At 38.6% G+C, this 22,341-nt stretch overlaps 1 protein-coding gene across 1 annotated transcript; it reads left to right on the top strand.

The window, feature by feature from the left end:
* Positions 1–346: 346 nt before the first annotated feature.
* Slc30a4 (solute carrier family 30 member 4) lies at positions 347–21,336 on the top strand. The gene is made up of 7 exons (XM_051183525.1): positions 347–886; positions 7,876–8,022; positions 13,255–13,408; positions 14,730–14,934; positions 15,535–15,640; positions 16,452–16,586; positions 17,243–21,336. The coding sequence occupies exons 1-7, from the start codon at positions 496–498 to the stop codon at positions 17,395–17,397; spliced, it is 1,293 nt and encodes a 430-aa protein (XP_051039482.1). The 5' UTR covers positions 347–495; the 3' UTR covers positions 17,398–21,336.
* Positions 21,337–22,341: the final 1,005 nt, after the last annotated feature.

A 22,341-nucleotide genomic window follows, 5' to 3' on the forward strand; every position in this document is an offset into this window, starting at 1 on the left:
GAGGGCACAGCACCGGGGAGGCGGAGGGGCGGGGCCGGGAGGAGCGGGGGCGGGGGGCGACGCGCGGCCACGCCCCCTCCGCGCGCCCCCGAGCCGCGGCCTGCGTGGCCGCGCCGACCCCTCCCTCGCGCCTCGCGGGCCGGCGGGCGCACGCGCCGCCTCGCGCAGGGGCCGGAGGAGGCCGGGCCTGTCAGACCCCGCGGCCGGCCTCCGAGCGGCGCGGGGCGGGCGCAGCGGCTGGAGCCCAGCCTCGATCCCTGGCCCGGGACGCAGCAGCGCGAGCCGCCGGGGAGGGGATGCGCGGCGGCGGAGGCGGCGGCGGCGGGCCGCGGGTAGCTGAGCGCGGCGGGATCCTGAGGCGCCCCGGAGCTGGCGCGCGGTCCGGGCGCGGCGATCGGAGCGGGTCTCGTTCTCCTCACGATGGGCAGGGACGCGGGGCGCTGCCCTGAGGAGCCCGAGCGCCGGTGAAGGCGGAGCCGCCGGCCCTCCGCGGCCATGGCCGGCCCCGGCGCGTGGAAGCGCCTCAAATCCCTGCTGAGGAAGGACGACGCGCCGCTCTTCTTAAATGACACCAGCGCCTTCGACTTCTCGGACGAGGTGAGCGACGAGGGTCTTTCGCGCTTCAATAAACTTCGAGTCGTGGTGGCAGACGACGACTCGGAAGCCCCGGAAAGGCCTGTGAACGGGGCGCACCCGGCTCTCCAGGCCGACGATGACTCCTTATTGGACCAGGACTTACCTTTGACCAACAGTCAGCTGAGTTTGAAGATGGACCCCTGTGACAACTGCAGCAAACGGCGAGAGTTGCTGAAGCAGAGGAAGGTGAAGACCCGGCTGACCATTGCTGCGGTCCTGTACTTGCTTTTCATGATTGGAGAGCTTGTAGGTGAGTGCTGTCGCCGCCTCGCTTTCCCTTGACTCTGTCCAGCTGGTAGCTACACCTAAGTCGAGGTTGAAACTTTGTTTTCAGGAAGTGTGTGTTAGGTATGGGGAGGCATCCGCAGGACATGAAACGGCCACCGGATTCCAAAGTGCTGCTCCCTGAGCGTCCACAGATAGCTTGCCCTTATATCTTGTTAACCACTCAGTGTGCCATTTACTGTAGGGTTCAGGGTGTTATCTTGCTTGTGGATCATGTAACTTCTCTTTTTACAGATTCTGATCAACACCAAGTTGATCAGACATCTAGAATAATTCTAACATTGCTTAGAATCAGAATTTTATACTATTAAGGGACGTTGCCGAACACCATTCTGTTTTCACACATAGGGGTTCTGAAAGCCTTAACTTATGAGGCCACCTTACCGGGAGTGGAAGAGCCATCTACAGTACTAGACTTTCCTTTCTCTCTACACGTGGCTTGTTTGATCCTTTTATGCCATTTCCTTTGGGCTTATAACCAAGGGCCTTACAAATTTCAATCCTGCCAACTGAAAGTTTATTATTATAAGGAGACTAAGTGAGCTAGAGGGGTGCTCCGCAGCTTCGAGGGCTTGTTTTCTTTCTCATGTTTAATTATTTCAGATAATAATTTCTCACTTTAAGGTTCTTAGTTTAGACCTTATTTTTTTTACTGTCACGTGAGTTTGTAGTCGCCCCTTTATATCCAAGGTGAATTGGTTCCAGGACGGCCCTCGGCAAACCTGAATCTAGGGGATGCCTTATCCAAAGACGCCTTATGTAAAGGTCCCTTACATAAAATGAAGCAGTTATTTGCATATAACCTACATACACATCTTTCTGTACTTTGAATCATTTGTAAATTGCTTCTACTACAAAATCAATGCTGCGTAAGTAGTTGTTATTCTATATTGCTTAGAGAACAAGTCTGTGCATGGTGAGTCCTGAGACAATGTTTTTTCAAATGTTTTCCAACCATGATTGATGGGATCCATGAATGCAGTGCTCACATATGGACAGGGCTAACAACTTCCTAGTCACCAATTATAAAGTGACATTCACAGGGGAGATGGTTCTCTCATGTTGTCTCTTACTATGAATTATGGCAAGATGAGCCCTGGCAACCCTGATTTAGAATGCTTGGATGGAAGCTGTGTGATGAAGTTCATGCTTGTCCCCCACCTCATGCCATATCATTCTTCCTCAGTGGGAACTCACCTGTAATGATCATCTTTCTTATCTCAGGGCTCCCTTTCTCCTGCCCTTATGGCATTTATAACCAGTTGATCCCCCAATGTTCTTCAAGCGTTTGCTGACTTCACTAATAAGAAATACACTATAATAAAAAAAACTACACATGCAAACTTAGGTATGTACATATCCACAGATAAGAGTATAAATATGTACAGAGCGAACAAAAAGTTTATATGCTATGTTCTAATGTCTTCTGTCATTTGTCTGTGGCTCACTAGAAGGCTTGATAAGGCACACCACCCATCTTCCAGCCTTTTAAAAAATGTCCACTTAATTTTAACTACATGTTTGTGTGGGGAGGGTGAGTGAGTGCAGGTGCCTAGAGGCAGAGGCTTCAGATCCCCTGGAGCTGAGTTACAAGTGGTTGTGAACTTCCTGGTGTGGGTGCAGGGAACCAGAACAAGAGTAGCAAGCACTCCTAACAACTAGCTGTCTCTCCAGCCTCTGACCTCAGCTTTTATATTCTTTCCTTTTCCCAGATCGTCCCTTGGCTAGTGTGTTAGTCATATCTCATTTCAAAAGACACCTCTGAAAGCCCTTTATTTTTCTTTTGATTGTCTGGAATAAACCTCTGTTGTCTTATTTTCCCACTTTAACTCTCTTTATATGCCTGTTATTTGTTTAGTATTCCTTTTCTGAAATACTATCTGACTGACCTCAAACAGTGAATGATACAAATGAGACACAGTAAATAAACTTTTGTTGAGTTTTTTATTATATTTTTAAAATCCTTTGATGTTTTATATTATTTACAATACATTTTAATTATTATACACAGCCATTCTCTTTTATAACACCTCCCTTTACCACTGGGAACCTTCCCAACAAGGCTCCCACTTCTGTATCTTTTGGGGAGTATGTGACACACTCACTGACTTTAATGGGAACTGTTTGTGTGTGCATTGGAGAAAAGCTAACTTATGAAGCGTAGGCAACTTATCATTGAGTGCACCTCTGAAGAAAGCGACACCCTCTTCCCCAGAAACCATTAGTTGTTAGTTAGTACCTCAGGGAGAAGTGAAACCCTCTCTCTTCCCAGATGAAATATTGACAGGCCCAGTTTAATTGCAGTTCTTAATTAAGGAACCATGGTGGCACCAAGTCCATGAGTGCAATGGCTATGTCGTATACAGAACACATCTTTTTGTGGCACATCTCCCCATCCTCCAGCTCTGAACGCTTTTCCGCCCCCTCTTCCACATGCTCCCTAAGCCTCAGAGGAGGTAATACAGATGTTCCGTCTAGGGCCAAGCACCCTGAATTATTAATTCTGTTAGAGAATTATGAAAGTATAAACTATGAAATGCAGAGATGGTAAGCTGTAGTCAGAACATGATCTCCTCACTTCAGCAGTCTATGTTCCAGGGACTTTCTCAAACTCAGGCAACTGAAATACCATTCAGACTTAGTGGGTTTTGAAGCTGATTGTGAGTCTTCGAAGTTAGTCATGTTAATCATAATTTTCCCCCTCAAAATTTATTTAGATGTAATTTAACTTAAGTAAAATTTAATATTTAATTGTCCCGACTTCTCATTTTCAGAGTCTCTTACTTGGGAAATATTTTGCAAAAGCCACAATAAGTATTTCCTTTCCAAAACTGACTTAATATCCAAACATAGAATCTTTTGTTAATAATACAGAAATGATAGGAACTGTAGTGCTCGGAATGTTATCCAGACTTAGATTTAGTGTAGTGCTTATTAAAATGTGTCCAGAGAGCTTAGAAATAAAGCATCTTATCTAGGAAGTATAAGCCAATAAAAAATCATCTAAAGATTTGAGAGGGGAAAATTTTGAATGTAGATTTGCCTCTGACTTGCTCAAGACATTGAACCTGTCTTTCCTCCCTTCCATTCAACAGATATTTTCTGAGCACCTACATGTTGGTTTGGTACATTGTCCAGCATGTTCTGGATATCTAATGAAGAGCAAAACTGTTTTTATTATCTTTAGTTCTTGATCTAATGTAGGAGACAAACATTAAATGAATAACCAGGTGATTAAATTATAAATTCGGATATTCTTAAATGCTATGAAGAAAAGAAATAGACATATTACCCAGTGGGATATAGTTTTTGCATGGTATGGGAGCATTTAAAACCAACAACAAAAAGGACATTAGGAATCATCCAAGCATGTGCAAAGCTTCCAAAGCTTCCAGTTCTTTTAAGAAACTGACAGAAGACTGGTGTGACTGGTGTATAGTAGGCATAAAGGAAGGAGGCAGGAGGATCAGATAAACAAGTCCTGGTAGACCATATTGATTGAGTGCATTTTGTGTTCTAAGTACAATGAGAAGCCAGTGAAGGGCTTTACATAGGATAGTGACTTTTTAAAAGATCACCGAGGATGTTCTGTGATGAAAAGAATGGGGGTGCAAAAATGGGAGCAGACAGACAGATGCTGACTAGAAAGAAGCCTGAGTAGATGCAGAAAAATATACCTCAAGAGACAGTCTGAGGGAAGGTTCACAGAACTGACTGATCTGGACATGGGAGTTGAGGAGAGAGCAGATCAGTAATGATCTTGAGTTTCTCTCTCACGGGTTGGATACAGGGGGAACGTCACTTATGAAGTAGAAAGAGAGTGCAGAGTAAGGCTGCCTAAACATGTTTGTTTGCATGCTTATGCAGACAAGTGGAAATGTCTGGTGGGCTTTTAAACACAAGCCTGTGCTTTAGAAGACAGGCCAGCAAGGTACATGATGTCCCCAGAAAAGGCAGAATTACCTACAACCCTTGTCTTGAGGAACTTCAACTTTAGAGAGGCAAACAGGTATCTCAAAATCCAAGGAAATGAACTACTTCAGTCCCCCCTCCCTTATCGTTGATGCCACTTTCTACAGTTTTAATTGATTACAACTGCCATATCCAAAGTTATTAAATGGAAAATTCAAGAACTAAATAATCTATCTTTTAAGCTGTTCACTGTTGCATGGGATTTCAGAGTCCTTCTCCATCTTGCCCCGGATATAAATCATCCCTTTGTCTAATGTGTCCACATATAACTTTTTATGGTGTATTGTTATAGCTGTCCTGTTTTATTATTATCTGTTGTGTTAGTTCTTATTGTACCTAACTAACAGTTTAAACTTTATCTTAGGTTAGTATGTGTATGAAAAACATATACAATATTTGGTACTATCCAAGATTCCAGCTGTCCAGTGAGAATCTTGGAATACATAGGGTGAGGAGGACTACTGTATTTCGAAGAGAAAATAAGAGATCTTCTTAGATGAAAACTAAGATATCCTTTGGACTTAGTAACAGAAAAAAATCAGTATTTTACAAGTTTTTATTGCACCTAAAAATACATAAAGATATACACACACTGACTTTTAGATAAAGAACTGGTGTATTTAATTTTTCCCTGTCTCAAAGTATCTCTTTAACTGAATTAAAGGGATTTGGATTCCTGGGGGAAGAGATAAAAACACACAGATGGTAAAAAACTAAAGAAGAGAAAAATAACAAAAAAAAATTGGAAACTGAAAAAGAAACAGAGTTAACTGGCTTACTACACTCAAGATAGCCCACACCTCATCTGAGTACCAACCTAGGTTACACTGCAGTAGTGGGCCTCGGGCTTTGCTGTATATCACAGTCATGAAGAGAACTTGTTAAAACCGAAAGTACTGATTCCCACCCTCAGAAGTTCAAATAAGAGAAGCTTGGGATAAAGCCAGAGCATATATGCATGTATGTATTTTGAGACAGTCTTGCTACTGTGTAGCCCTGGCAGGCCTGGAACTCACTATGTAAACCAGGCTGGTTTCACACTCACAAGAATGTACCTGCCTTTACTTCCTGAATGCTGCTATTAAAGTTGTTCTCCACTATGCCTGGCCATCACTTGTGTTTTTATTGGAACCCAGGGAATGCTGATGCTACCGCCACAGGACCCATATATGAGACTACCACACTAGAGCATCCTGAGTAGGCCAGACTGGGCCATGCCAGGTGCCTCTAAGGTTAAAATAAGGAAAGCTAGTGAAAAACCTATTTTAAGAACCAGCTATAATCATAATTAGTATACTCAGAGATAAGGTCATATGTCTAGAAAAGAACAGGTTCTACAAAAGAAAATTGGGCTGGGGGGAACCCTGTTGAACAGTAAAAGCCTAAAAGGAACTTGAGCACAAACAATAAAACAAAAACTCATAGAAAATTTAGAGAATGAGACACAGCCATGGTGGTGCATATTGTATATCAGTGCTTGAGGGGCAGAGGCAGGCAGATCTCTGAGTTTAAGGCCACCTTGATCTACATAGTGAGTTCCAGGCCAGCCAGAGCTACATAGTAAGACCCTATCTCCAAAAAGGGAAAGAAAATGAGTTATTATTCTACTCTTCCAAAATAGAATAAAATTAATAATAGGAGAAAAAAGAAAAAGTATGTATGATAATATACATACACACATGCAACACTTGTGTGATTGTCCCCCCACTTATCCATATTTCAAGATTCCTAATGGATACCTGAAATCACAGATTTCAAGCCGTAATATAGATTATCTTATGTTGCCGTAACTGAATACCCACAGACTAAATAGTTTATAAAGCAGAAAAGTTTATTCAGCTTGTGTTTCTGAAGACTAGGAAATTCAAGATCTAGAGGCTGCATTTGTTGAGGTCCTTTCAGTCTCAAAGTAGTATTGAGGGGTCACATGTTAAGAAAGATTTCCTCATTTAGATCTCTTCTTCCTATAAAGTCACAGTCCTGTTGAATGGGGTCTCATTTAACTTTACCTCCCAATGGTCAGTTTAAACTTGCAAACTCTTAATACCTCATAATAGAGATGAAACATCAATATGAGTTGTGGTGGAGACATTCAAGCTCTAATACACACACACACACACACACACACACACACACACACACCATACTAATCCTATACCATTGATTACAACCTATTTTCTAAGTATCATTTTCTGTTTCTCTCTTCAAAGGTTGCTATCTGTATTCAAAAGTATAAGCTAAGCTAATTTTTACCCTTTGGCTCAACCAGTATGCACTTTATAGAATTCTTTAATGTCATTTCATGTTCAATGCTTCTTGAATAAAAGAAAACATGTTTTTCCTGCTTTGTTGTGGTATTCAGATAATGTAGTTATTAACTCTCCATATTCATAGAATTTCAGTAAGTTGAGCAAAACTTGCCATCCCTCTTTTGTTTTTATTGCCAAACTAATGGTTAACTTTTTGAAGTAATTAACCCTTTGGAGAGCCTGTTAATAGGAATGTGGTTATTTGCCAGAAATTTGTGCAGTGAGCCCTCTATTCCCACAAGTTGCATATCCACAGGTTTCAGCTACTCATGGATGGAAAATATTTGAAAAAATGTGTCTGTATAGGATATGTACAGACTTACAGTATTTCCGTAAATAGTACAGTATAATAATTACATTGTATTAGATGGTTTTGGTAACCTAGAAATAATATAAACTATGTGTAGGTTTATATGTAAGGCTTTATGCAAATATACCACTTTATATAAGATACTTGAACAGGAACAGATTTTGATACCCAAAGGGGTTCTGGAACCATCCCCATATAAATTGAAAGATATGACATATATACTATTTGCATGAAATTTTAGAATACTTTGATTTAGCTGTATCGGGATAGAAATTTATCTAACATTGTGTTTTGTAGGGTGTTGTACATTTCAAGTTTGATTGTTCACACCTTTTTAGTTAATCTTCCTTTCCTTTCTCCCAGGTGGATACATCGCAAATAGCTTAGCTATTATGACAGATGCACTTCATATGCTAACCGACCTTAGTGCCATTATACTCACTTTGCTTGCTTTGTGGCTGTCCTCAAAGTCACCAACCAGAAGATTCACCTTTGGATTTCATCGCCTAGGTAGGTAAAATAAGTTTCTTTTGGCTTATAATATTTTAAAGCTATAATGAACTATGACCCTGATTAACTGAAATCTTTAAGGTAATGGAGTTGAACACAGCAAAGGAAAATAAGTAATGAGACTTATCTACAAAGCTGTCTTCCATGGAGCATCCCACTCAGGCTTCCCTAAGTAGCACAGAACTGTGTGGTTACAGTGCTCATGTCTTCCTTGTTTTTAAAGATGCCATCGTAAGGAGGCATAGTTCCAGTTTATTGAACCTAGCAAAACCATCTGGGTCACTCGCTAATGAGCATTTGCTGCTTCTTTGTACTTCAAGAATTTCAACTGAAGCCATATATTAAGCATTTTCATCATATGTACAAAATATTATGTGACTGACTTATATTATATCAATGTAATTCCACAAATACTTTCATAATTTATTTCAAAAATACATAAAATAACTATTTGAATTATTCTATGAAGGACCATATCAATAGATATTTGTAAAGAACTCCAAAATTAAGAACTTTCTGGTTTGAAAAGCTCAGCACTTAATAATGCACATTAAAGAATTGAGATCAAAATAACATTCTTTGACTTTTTTAATAAAGGACTAAACACTGGCTATTGCCTTGAGAGTCTACATAAGGAAGCAGAAAATAGGACTGTAGTTATTAGAAATTAGCACTGTACCAAGAACCAAATCAAACATTGTCTGACAGTAGTAAATATCAACATGGTTGATCAACATGGTTTAATGTAGTTGGGTTTTTTGTTTTGTTTTGCTTACTCTTTACTCTTTGGGGGACCTGCCACCCACGGAGACTTATTCTTTCCTATGAATGCCTGGCCTTAGCTTGGCTTATTTCTTGCCAGCTTTTCTTGACTTAATTATCCCAGCTACCTTTTGCCTCTGGGCTTCTACCCTTCTTTATTTCTGTATATCATTTCTTTCCTTCTTGCTTCATGTCTGACTGGGTGGCTGGCCCCTGGCATCCTCCTCTCCTTCTTCTTTTCTCAATCCTCCCTCTTCTCTTTTTCTCCCTCTATTTATTCTCTCTGCCTGGGAGCTCCATCTGTCCCTCTCCTACCTAGCTTTTGAACGTTCAGCTCTTTATTAGACCAGTCAGGTGTTTTAGGCAGGCACAGTAACACAGCTTCACAGTTAAACAAATGCAACATAAAAGAATGCAACACAACTTTGCACCATTAAATAAATATTCCACAGCATAAACAAATGTAACACATCTTTAATATTCTACAACAGTTTAGTTGTAATTGTCATTTTAGTTCTGTTGTGTAGATATTTTCCACTCTTAGAGATCACATTTTCTGGAGCTTGGAAAGATGTCTCTGTTAAGAGCACATGCTTCTTAAATTTTATTTTATCTTTAAATAAAGATATACTTTGGTTATATTTTGACTTTTAGACTTACTTTAATTTTATATTTATGGGATTTTGCATGCATGCATGTCTGTCTACCATTTGCATACTCAGGGAGGTCAAAGAAGGCATAAGATCTCCTGGAGCTGGAGTTACAGCTAGTTCTGGGCCACCATGTGGATACTGGGAATTGAACCCAGGTCCCCCGGAAGAGCAGCCAGTTCTCTTATTAGTATGCCTTTGCTCCAGCCCTAATGTACTGCTCTCTAACAAGTTTCAGTTCCCAGATAACAGCTGCCTGTAACTTCAGCCCCAGAGTGATCAGCTGCCTCTGGTTTTAGCAGTCATCTTGGTTTCATATGTATACGCATATACAGACACACAATTATGATCCGTTGGTTATAGCTTTTTTCCTTTTTTTTTTTTTTGAGACAGGATTTCTCTTTGTAGTTCTGGCTGTCCTGGAACTCACTTTGCAGAACAGGCTGTCCTTGAACTCAGAGATTAACCTGCCTCTGCCTCCTGAGTGCTGGGATTAAAGGCATGAGCCACCATGCCCAGCTGACTACAGCCTTTTAATTGGATTTTCAAACATCCATGAGACTCAACAGAGAAACCAATCACTTTATTAAAATCCTGGCTGTCTCACTTCCTACCAGTCTGACCTTAGGCAAGTTCTGTAACATCTTTGTGCCTCCATTTTCTGTTTGTAAAGGAGTTATTATGGGCAGTAAGTCCATTACTCTCTGGAAAGCACTCAGGAATCATCATTCTTAATTTAATCAGCATCAATTTTTCTCTGAAAAACAGTTAAAATGAATTCAAGGCTTCTGTGTAGCAGATATGCATGCATGCAGAAAGGCCAATATAACTCTTTGGAATATCCAGTCTTGAAAATGTTTTCCTAATTTTTATCATAATTTGTTTAGAATCCTCATTCTGAGATAAACAGAATTTGTGGTTCTTAGTAGATAAGAAATGCTGAGGGCTGAGGAAATGAATAGGAGAGCTAATCACCCTGTACTCTTAGAGCTGCCAGCACAGTCTCTTAACTTGCTGCTGTTTTTCTTTTCTTTCAGGTAAAGCTGTGGATGGTATGAAATCATTCTGGGTTTTTTTTTATTTATTTACAGTGAGCTACAGAAGCAGCTTTATGTGGGGAGAAGGAGGGAGGGCTGAAGCCTTGCGTGTTGTTTTTAAATGTCTAGATTTATTTGATGTGGCCATGTCTCTTTACTCTGAGAGCTAATAAAACTTGGAATTTAATGAAACCATGCTGAAAGAAATTTCAAATCCTCAAGAGGAAAAATATTCTCTTCCAAGGGGGCCATCTCCTTTCTTCCTTTCTGCCTCTCTGTGAATTACCTTAAGGATTGTCTTGGTTTATATGGTATTTCTTCCAGATCTTCAGGGATGGCACTATAGTAAGCAGAGTGTTTGTGTGGGTAGTAGGAAGCAGTGTGTGATGTGATCACTTAAATCCTCACTCAGCCAATGCTAATAGCAAGACCATAGAAGTTGTTCAGAATGCTTGCTGAGCAGAGATCACAGTCAGAGCCTAAGACACAAAAACAGGTTAAGTTTGCTTTCCAGGAAGAGTTCAGTCAGCCATGCGATGATGGGACTATGACCTACTCCAGATGTCTTAGTCTTGTTTTGGGTCAGTCTCTGGTCACACAGCTTACTATAAGCTTATCACTCCTTACACCACCTACAGTACCAGCCACGTTCAGGCTGACTTATGGTTACCTAATGTTGATGACTTCATTCATGTCTTCCTTATTCCTCAATTTAAACTCCCATTTCTAGCAAGTTCTAAAACTCAATTCTTTTCCTATAAGAGTTCATGTGATCTGACTAAATTTGCAAAATTATGTGAATAATAAAAGAGATGGATTTTTTAATGGGTAAGAGGAAGCTGTTAAAAATGAACCATAACTTTGTAGAAGGGCTTTTTTGTTGTTGTTTTTGGCTGCTTGTATGAAGGAAGGTTTTAACCGAATGCTTTCTGTTCTTCTAACATCAGGGGATAAAACAACAAACTATCTAGTATTAGTGCTATATAGCCAAATGCTGCCCAGGACACATCTCGCTGGCAGGCAACAGGAAGTGGTCTGAGACACTGGGTGTGTCTTGGACATATATAAGACCTCAAAGCCCCCTCCACAGTGACAGATTTCCTCCAACAAGGCCACACTTTCTAATAGTGCCACTCCCTTTGAGGGCCATTTTCTTCCAAACCACTGCAATTTGCATCCTGTCACCTTAATTTAAAAAAAAAGAGAGAGATTTTTTTTTTTAAGGAGTAATTGTCACTATTCCTGGCATTTCTCCAAACCATTATTTATCCATAGTAAAAGAACTTTTTTGTTTTCAGAATAACCAATCATATTACTTAATTAGTATTTTAAATCAGGTAATATAATCTGTGTCTTGTGCTTCTTAAATATAAATCATCAGATTTTCTTTAGTATAATTTTAATGTTTGTGGTTAAAAAAAATTTAAATTTCAAACACTACCAAAAAAAAATAAAATGAAAAAATTCCCCTAAATCCCTGGTTCATTCCACTTCCCAGATATATGCTTTCTTCTCTGTCTTATAATCATTAATTTGCCTGATTTTTGTTTTTCTTGTTATCCATTTTTCTTTTACAGTAGATAAGTAGATATCTGGTATCTCTACTATATATATAATACTTCACTTTTAATTATTGTAAGTAGGTGTCTGGTATCCTCACTGTGTATATAATACTTAACCCTTTAAGTTCCTGTTGGATATACATTTAGCGTGTCTTCAGGTATGTGTTACAAAGCAAAGCCCTCTACATTTCTTGGGACACATGTTCTTTCCTGCTAGTAAAATTGCTAGATTAAGAAATATATGCATTTTAAATTTTGATTAATTTTACTAATTGTCTCTCAAAAAATTAAAGCATTTAATATTTCCATTAGTATCCCTGCTAATTTTTAGAAATTATCAGTCTTAAATTTCTTTGCCAACTTAACAAGGGTATAAGAATTTTGAGGAGCTAGAGAGATTGCTAAGTGGTTAAGAGCACTGGCTACTCTTCCAGAGAACCCAAGCACCCACATGGCAGCTCACAGCTGTCTGTAACTCCAGTCACAGGATCCCATGTCCTCTTATGGCCTCTGTAGGCACCTGTATACACATGGTACATGGACATCCATGCAGGCAAAATGCCTATATAAAGTAATAAAATACAGTTTTCTTTTATTACATTTGTTAATTGAGAATTTTTCCATTTCTTTCTATGACAAATTACTCTTCATTTCTTTACCGCTTTTTAAATTTTTTTTCCTTACCCATTTTTCTTATAGGTTATTTATTTTGTTGTTGTGCTGTTAAGACCAGCTCTCCTATATCCCAGGCTGGCCTCAAAATCAATATAGCTGAGGATGATGACTGAATTTCTGATCCATTTGACCTTACCTCATCAGTGATGGGATTACAAATGTACTACCAGACTTGAGTCAAGCTAGAGACCACCCAGGACTTTATGCATGCTGAGCTCCATTGCAAGCCTGTAGTTATGCTTTTAAGTGTTCTTACTTTGTTAGAAAAGTAGTCTGTAGTCACATTTCTATTTCTTTATCAGTTTTACCTTGTGAATAGTCTGTAAATATACATATTTAAGACATGAATAAAGGATGGAGATGAATTAAGGGTCTAGAGTATTCAACCTGTGAAATACTTAAAGACAATGTTGTATAACAAAAGTAACAGTGCTTTTACCTCCTCAGAGGACAGAAAATGTAAGTAGAAAACTGAACACTGTTTAGTGTATGGTATGAACTATAATAGCTGTACTGAAGATACATATTTTCTGTCTTCCCTTCTAGAGGTTTTGTCAGCTATGATCAGTGTGATGTTGGTGTATGTCCTTATGGGATTCCTCTTATATGAAGCTGTGCAGAGAACGATCCATATGAACTATGAAATTAATGGTGATATCATGCTCATCACTGCAGCTGTTGGAGTTGCAGTTAATGTAATGTAAGCACAATATTTTTTCATATACTATAAGCTAAAAGACTGTTGTACATTCATTTATTCAGACCATAAAAATATTTTCATATTTAAAAATATAGTACATCAATTTTACTTGTAAGTATAATAAAATGGAGCATTATAAACTCATTAACTTTGCCACATGTTTAGCACAAAAGAAGTTAAGTAGAACCAAGTATGTTGTTTAATATTTAATAATTTTGTATTAGCTACATTTTAAGGGTTTTTTTACATTTATTTGTGTGTGAGAGGTCACACATTTGGAGGTCAGAGGACAACTTATGGGAATCATTTCTCTCCTTTGACTATGTGGGTTCCAGGACTCAAGTTCAGGCTGTCAGACCTTACCTGTGAGTGCCTTTACCTGCTGAGCCACCTTGCCAGTCTGTTAGCTGTTTTTAAAATCATTTTTTTTTCCTCCTCAAAATTACTGAGACATCTTATATACTTAACCATTTAGAGCAGAAGTTAGCAACCAGACTTTCTTTAAAGAATAGATGGGGGATATGGATGGAGCTTAGTGACAGAGCACTCCTTAGCCTGCATGAAGCCCTGGATTGATTCCCACACTTCTAAAACAACAGAAAGGCCAGTACGTGAATCTTTGAGAGTTACACAGTTTCATGTGAAGTGATGGAACCCTGATGTTAACAAAAACAGCCACATTCATTGTGTGAAGAAGTATGTAGGCCTGTGTTCTAGTAAATCCTCATCTTTAAAAACTAAAATAGCCAAATAGGGCCTAGTGGCCTTAGTTTACAAATCACTGTCTAATGGATTCTATTCAAAGTTAGAATAAAAACCAGAATTCTTAAAAAAATAAAATAAAACCCTGTGTAGCCCTCCAATTAGCCTCTTACCACTTCTTACTTTCTGTATTTTGGCCACAATGTTATCCTTTTTCAAGTACATGGAGCACATTTTCATTTTAAGCCTTTGCCTGCTGTTCTTCCTAGAATACGCATCTGCCATCTGCTCTTGACTTCTGTGAGTCTCTTCTCAAGTGGAGTCTGAGAGAGCTCTTCTGTGCACACCCCATCCACCTATCCCATCACCTGGCCACTCGTCTTCCGTACTTCTACAAAGCTGTATACATCTCCAAGGCATTTCCCATTAACTGGCTGTGTGACAATGACTATTTGCTTACACTTCTGATGTCCCATCAAAACAATATTTGCTGTGTAATGGTTGCTTTCATCCTTATTAAATGACTGTTCTGCATTGCTCCATTACTGTCTACTGAGCAGTAATAAATGTTTCATCAATAATTCTAGGGAAATAATATGTTCTCTTTCATTTTTAACAGAATGGGGTTTCTGTTGAACCAGTCCGGTCACCACCATTCCCACTCCCATTCCCACTCCCTGCCTTCAAATTCTCCCACCATGGTATCTAGTGGACACAGCCATGGGCAGGACAGCTTGGCAGTGAGAGCTGCATTTGTACATGCCCTGGGTGATTTGGTACAGAGTGTGGGTGTGCTTATAGCTGCATACATCATACGATTCAAGGTAAAATAGTTCACTTCCTACTTCGAAAGTACTTAATGGTTGTTTAAAAAGCTAGTTGTCTTTTATCCGTGTACTAGACACTAATGTCTTTCTATTCATTTTTCACTGGCATAGAATTAATTGGCCATTAGTATAGTTACTTAGTAAGCACAATGATGTCACCTTACTACCTGATTTATCTGTAGCTGGCTTTGATAGCACTGTAAAACTCAGTGTTCAACCTTGTCACCGAAGCACTGCACAATAGGCTGTATGCTGAGGTTCTCATCTTTGCAGCAACTCTAAATTTTTATTGTGCCCGCTTCAATGATTATTTTAATCCAGATGGCTGATACAATTCTTTCCAGCATCAGTATATTTTACTTCTGAGTAAAGGATTGAGAGAAGGCACAGAAAGTAGACATAATGACCAAATTTCCAGAAAAGACACAATCTAAAGAGTGAGGATATTCCTCAATTACAGTATCCAAGCTTTAAAAGTGTTTTCCAATGTTGTTAACGAAAGATAAAGAGCAGGGGATGTGCGCCGTGATTACTTTATAGTGTGCTGCAATGTCAGTCTCTGTTTAGTCACACAACTTTCATCTGTTTGCCTTTTAGCCAGAATACAAGATTGCTGATCCCATCTGTACATATGTATTTTCATTACTTGTGGCTTTCACAACATTTCGCATCATATGGGACACAGTAGTGATAATACTGGAAGGTAAGCGCTCGTTAATGTCCCACTGTGGGTTTAGCCCTCCCTAGTAGAAACTGACAGGATTTCTCTGGACAGAAACCATGACCGTGTTCTATTGATACATAGAAGCAGTGCAATCCTTGGGTCATTCATGCACTTGACTCTTACAGTAGGTAAAACAGATAGTTGAAGGAATTGACATTTACAAACAAGAAAATGTTTGACAGTGGCATGCACTAATAAACTGTAAAGCGAGGATAAGAGTGCAGCTTTTGATTCTTAATGCATTTATACCTTCTGGTTTATTTAATTCCTTCATCTCATTTAATTTGTACTTTGTTGTATTTTTGACATCCCTATCTTCCTGAAAGCATTTCTAAACATGAAGACAAAAGTTCTCAGCAATAACTTACCAGTATCCAATGTTTCTAAGATGGGCATAGTGGCACGTGCCTGTAATCCCAGCACTCAGGACTCAGAGGCAAATGGGTCTCTGTGAGTATCAACCTGATCTGCCCAAGGGGAAGTCCAGGCCAGCCAGGGCTACAGAGTGAAACCATGTTGAAAAAAATTTTTTTCTAGCCTAACTTATTAATGTTAAGTGTTCTAACTTCATTGCCACTCTGTTTTAGTTAGAATTGACATTTTAAAGCATTTACTGATCTCTTGTATATTTTCTATATTTTATGAGAATGTCTGTAATTTATGTTAAAACATAAACATAGCTTAACGAATCCATTGGAACTGAATTTATCAAAACCATTCATATTCTTTAAATGTAATACAAAACTTTTCCTACCAAAGTAAACTTACAAATTATGTTTCAAACTAATAGGTGTACCAAGCCACTTGAATGTAGATTATATCAAAGAGTCATTGATGAAAATAGAAGATGTATATTCTGTGGAAGATTTGAATATCTGGTCTCTCACTTCAGGAAAATCCACTGCCATAGTTCACATGCAGCTAAGTATGTTGCTAATGGGGTTCACGGGTGTCTGCTTTTGGAGCCAACATCTGAGGCTTATTATATGTATGAAGACATTTCTGACAAAAAGACTTAAGGGAGGGTGAGACTCTTCAAAATTGCAGGTTTAAAGAATAACAGAGGCTGGGAAGATTGTTCAGTGGTAGATCCCTTGTCCTTCCATGCATGAGGCCCTATGTTCAATTCCCAGAACTCCAAAAAAATAAATAAATAATAACATTTAATTTTTTGTATTTTGAGAAAGATATCACAAATTGATATCTGCCTATTAAAGACATTACATACTTTTGCTGCACCATATTTCATATAATAAAAAGCCAGACTCTTGTTTAAATCATTTCAGAGACTGATGGCTTTTAAAAATCAAAATAACATATTCATTTGGCTCTTTCTTAAGGAGTATAAGGTCCATAAACAAGAGGCTTGTATTGAGCATTCTCTCTACTGAACATGGAATGACTGAGGTCATGAGAAACCATTCTGGGCTTACAAACTGTCTTCTACAGAAGAAGGACTTAAAGCGGGGAGTCAGACTGATGCACACACGGTCACAAAGCATGGTTGTTTCTTCTCTGTATCTCATTTACTAATGTATAGCAGTGTACAATAGATAATGTGGTATTTTCTTGATATTGCAGTTCCTGGGAGTTCATCTAAATGGGAAGAAGTGCAGTCCAAAGCTAAGCATTTATTACTGAACACATTTGGCATGTATAAATGCACCATTCAGCTCCAGAGTTACAGACAAGAAATGAACAGAACTTGTGCAAATTGTCAGAATTCCAGTACCTGATTCTGTGTACTTGGGGTCTACAGCCTTATTTATCCTGCAGTCACAGACTTGAGAGCAATAAATGCAAACCTAATAGAGTCCCTGACAGTTGTGTCCACATCAAGCACCGTCTCTCACAGTCACATGGTGTGACTGATAACTGCATGATTTTCAGATGAAGTTTCCAAAGTACTGTTTACAGAGTGAGCTGTAACTCTGCAGATACCTCATAGAAGACAATCCAAGAGCATACTTCATTAATTTGACAGAATACACAAGATGTACAGGAAGACTCAGAATTCAGTATTTGCATCTAAAACTACTTTTTACAGTCCTTTTATATGAAGTCAGTGCTAGCAAACTCAGTGTTGAATTATTTGGGACTTTTGTCTCTGTGTAATCTTGGCATCTAGTTTCTGGAATTGTATTCTCTTTTAATAAAAATTAGCCCCCAACAGATTTCAGAAAGTAATAATATCCAGAAAATGGAATAAGCATGTATTCCTAAGTGTTTCAGAACTGTTTTATTTCATAAATAACTCCTAATATTATTAGTCATACTTTATAAGCAAATTTTCCAGATAGTACTGGTTTTGAATCTCAGTGTTTTGATTATTTGTAATCTCATCAGAAATATTCACATAATGTGGTCACTGTCATTAAATTATTTAGGAAATTTTTAATATAACTCTAAATGGCAGATATTAGATTTAACCTCAAGTTACCTTACTAAATAATTATCTAAAACAGAGGAGCAAGCAGTGGCATGTGAAGTTTTGGATTTCTATCTTCCCTGAAAATCACTTTTGTGATTGTCTTAATGACAGTAAGATGACAAAGCTTCAGTAGTTATCCACTGTCCTTTAAAGAACTGCCAGCATTTGTTAGTAACAGTTTCCTTGGTGCCCTGTTCTCATGTGTAATCTTTATGCATATTTCAGGTTCCTATAGAGATACCTGGGTTTATTAATGCCTATCATGCAAAGCACCCTTTCTAGAGAGAATTTCTGTTTTATGATATGGATTAGGGGGGTTCTCCATGCATTACAGAAATCCCCAAAGTACAGTCTTGAAGTTTCACAATAATGCCATAGCAGAAAGGGTTGGGTGGAAAAATTACTTTGAGAAAACAAGAGGTGAAGGATTTTGTTTTGTTTTTAACTATGTATGGGCACAAGAGAACTAAAGTAAGGATGGCCATGAAAGCTATATCTAGAGAAATGGCGTAAGTATTTACAAGCTAAGGGAACATAATTGGCAGAAGTCTGTTGAAGAGACAGTTGTGAATATTCATATTTGAATATTCAACAGTTGATTTGAGATGAGCTCTTTTCAGCACAGACACTTTATATGGCTCGTGGCTCCTCAGTGAATCAGAGTGGAGTAACAATGTCCCAAGCACATTGTGAATTTAAATCCTAGGAACCTAAATGATGTGTAAATTGAGAGTAAAAATAGGTGTTATCTTCATACTGCAGACTTTCTCTATGTGTAAATCTAAAATAAGAAAATCTAGATGATTTACCCCTAAGGTTGTTGGAATTGATAGTATTAAAAAAAAAAAAAAAAAAAAAAAAAAAACCAGCTCATGTTACCTAATAAAACCCAGTAGTGTTTGTTGAGTTCTTAAATTCAAAGTTTTCTTTGAGAAAAAAAAAAAAGAAAAAGTTTACTTTGTTGAATTTTATTGTGAGCTTAAATTTCAAAACTTAGAATATAAACTAAATAAAACAACTATAACCACATGACTAATGACAGGCATTTAAGTGGCTTCCTGGGCATTTGTGGCCTTTAGGTATCTAGGAAAAAAAAGGGAAAATGTACATTTTATTTAATATTTTCCCATGTCAATTAAGTTTATTTCTTGTAATCATCCTTTATCACAATGTGAGTATATGTAGGTTTTCATATTGACTGATTCCTTACGTTTTTTTGATAAAAACATCCTAAAAATCAGTTTGAATGTTGAAAAGGGTTGTTTTTATGAAACACAGAAACACTGAAAACTTTTTATCACATTCTGCTTAAAGCGGGTATACCCAGCATTTCTGTGCTTTACTTTTGCAGCAAGAGCTAGACTCTGTACTTTACTGGCCCACAAGATGGAGAAGAACTGAGAGATTTTACTAGTTAACTTGTCAGAACCAGCAGAGAAGGGCGTTAACTGAGCAGTTACTGCAGGGACGACACAGCTGTGGGGTTTGGTCTGTCCTTCACCTGTTGAGCCCAATGTACAGTGGCGCAGATTCTCAGCTGAGCTGTTGGAAGTCTTTGCTCTGTGAAAAACAGGGTCTGAATCAGAGAGATGCAGTACTAATTTTGCACTGGGAAACATCACAACATAAAAACTTGGCAATTCTCCATTGCAGTATATTCTAACGAATATTTGCAGATAATCGGTGACTGTAGGCATTAGCCTGTGCTTTACAGCTCTGGTTCCCTGCAGTCTTTTGTTTTAGGTAGACTTTGACTAATGCTCTTGCTGCCTTAACAAGCATAATGAGAATGCAATGAGTAAGACACACTTGGTAGAACCCAGATCTATTGTAACTCTTGCACACAGCTGTGTTGTTTCCATGCTTACAGGTCTTGATGTGATTGGAGATTTTCACAGCTCCCATCAGCATTGTTTGCTGGTCACTGGATTTCTTAGGTTACTGTGTTTCTTTTCGGTTTGAGGTAGGGCTTTGTTTCTTTTCAGTTTGGGGTAAGGGCTTTATTTCTTCTCTCTGAAGTATTTTCTGTTATAAGACTCTCAGTAGCCTGTCTTCAGCCCAGGTGGCCCACCTGTCAGTGTTTGTCTTTAGGCAGTCCTTCCCAGAGTGGACATAGTTGATGCACAACTTCTCTTTATTTTTCAGAGAGCGCTTTGAGGCAGTACTTAGAAATGTCTTTCCAGGCGAGAAAGGTCTTTAAAACTGAAGATCATCCCCTGCCTAGATTTCTGCACGCTGTACTTAGTAGAGCATGAGACAGAAATAGACTGAGTAGCCACTGTGAAGGGCTTTGGGTTTCTCAAAAGCCAGTCATGGCTCTTGGAGATTTTGATCTTGCAGCACACCCTTCAGCTTTATGTGTTTATGATCACTGGTTCACCATCATAAGATGCTCTCACTGAATCTGAACTCATTTGAAGTACAGTTTTAGGCATTTTTGCGCTGATTACTTTGTGTGGACTAAAAGTAAGGTTACAGAATGTGTGCCTACATACAAGATCAGTTCATCCTGTCTTATTTATAAATGACAGTGACATCTCACTAGATACCGGGGCCTAAGGGGAAGCAAGCCTTACCCCAGGTGGTTGGCCTAACCTCTCAGTAGTAAGAGCACCATTTGCAAACTAACTCCAACTCCAGGGCTGTCAGATGGATCCTGCAGGCCAGGGTTTCAGATTTGACTTTATAGTTAAATATATTGGTTTGTTTTTTTTTTTATGTTAGTGGGAGCATGCAAACTGGAAAGAAGAAATTGTGGGAATTCCTCAGTATTATATGTCTCCATTTAGGCAAGCCAGTCGTTTTGAGTTCTTGGTTACAAAAGGTTTGTTGGAAACCAACAGTCATTTTCTGATTTTTGTTAAGATTGGTAAATGTGTTTGGAGACTTTGACAGCTAAATCCATGACAGTGACAATTTAAGTAGTGCTATTAAGAATCTCCTGAAATAAATTCAACACAAAGTTGGAATATACCAGTGTATTCTTTTTCTACCTAGAAGATACTTTGTATTTGGAAAGTGTCTGCCTCTCTAAATGAATAGGTGATTAAATAAGCCATATCACGGTTTAAGAAATTGTATATACTTTCCTATACACCCCTCCAAAAACTGAGTATTTTGCATATGATTGATTTTAGAAAGATTTTGAAGCTGGGGTTTATCTGTGTAATGAAGATCAGATTCTTTGTATATGTACTGTATTTGCCATTTTCAAATGAAATTTCCTATATGATAATTAAATAAAGTGTTGTTTGCCTTGTGGTTTATTAAAAAAGAAATGTACAGTGCCCTAAATTTTTGCTATTTTCATTGATTGATTAATTAATGGTAGAAGGACTTGAAACATACCTATCTAGCTTTGTAGTCTCAAACTGCAATGTCCTCTTAAGTATTTAAGAAATAAACCTTTTTTAAAAATTGCCTAGATAAGATGAGATATTAAAAGACCCTTTTTCTCTGGGTGTCAATCACTTGTAATGGTCCTCCATTAACAAAAACCTGCAGAAGGGACAGAAGCTACTTGAAATTCAGACTGATGAGTGTGGAGAAACCCTGAGCACAATAGCCTAGCCACTGCAGTGTTCTAGGCCAGTGATAAACCCTCCCTGGCCAGGTCTTGCCTGCAGCCATTTTTGTTGGACCTAAGAATTAAAAGTGGGTTTGGCATCTCTAAATGTTTTTAATCAGCACAATATTTCATGATGTGAAGATTGTGTAATCTTTTAAGTTCCAGTGGCCATCATATGCCTAGGAAAATGTATATTTACATAGCTCCACATTTTCTCATGCTGCAGTGGCAGAGTTGAGTAGTCGTGATAAACACTAATGTTTTACTGTGGGAACTTTTCAGGAAAAGTTTGCCATGTTCTGGTGTAGATTTCCCATCTTGGTGTTATCTCCAAATCTCCATCAGAGCAGTCTGCACAGCATATGCTCACCACTGCCATGGAAGTGTGCTTTCAACTAAAATATTACACTTTTAAATTCTCACTTGTTTTAACAAAAACTAAGTAAAATCTATGCCTACGAATAATGGGAAGTCTACAACCTTATGACTATAATCCACATGCATCATATTTAAGATATAAGATTTGGAAATCTACAAAAGATACACTCTTTTGAGCTGAGCAGCATCCTGGTTTAACAGACTTCATGTGACATTTACAGAATTACAATCTGCAAAGTTTGGTCCATGGGTATTGCTCAGTAAACACCAAGATGATACTTCCAGGTTACCAAATAGCTCCAT

The sequence above is a fragment of the Phodopus roborovskii genome, unplaced genomic scaffold, assembly GCF_943737965.1.
Source record: "Phodopus roborovskii unplaced genomic scaffold, PHOROB, whole genome shotgun sequence".
Taxonomy (NCBI): domain Eukaryota; kingdom Metazoa; phylum Chordata; class Mammalia; order Rodentia; family Cricetidae; genus Phodopus; species Phodopus roborovskii.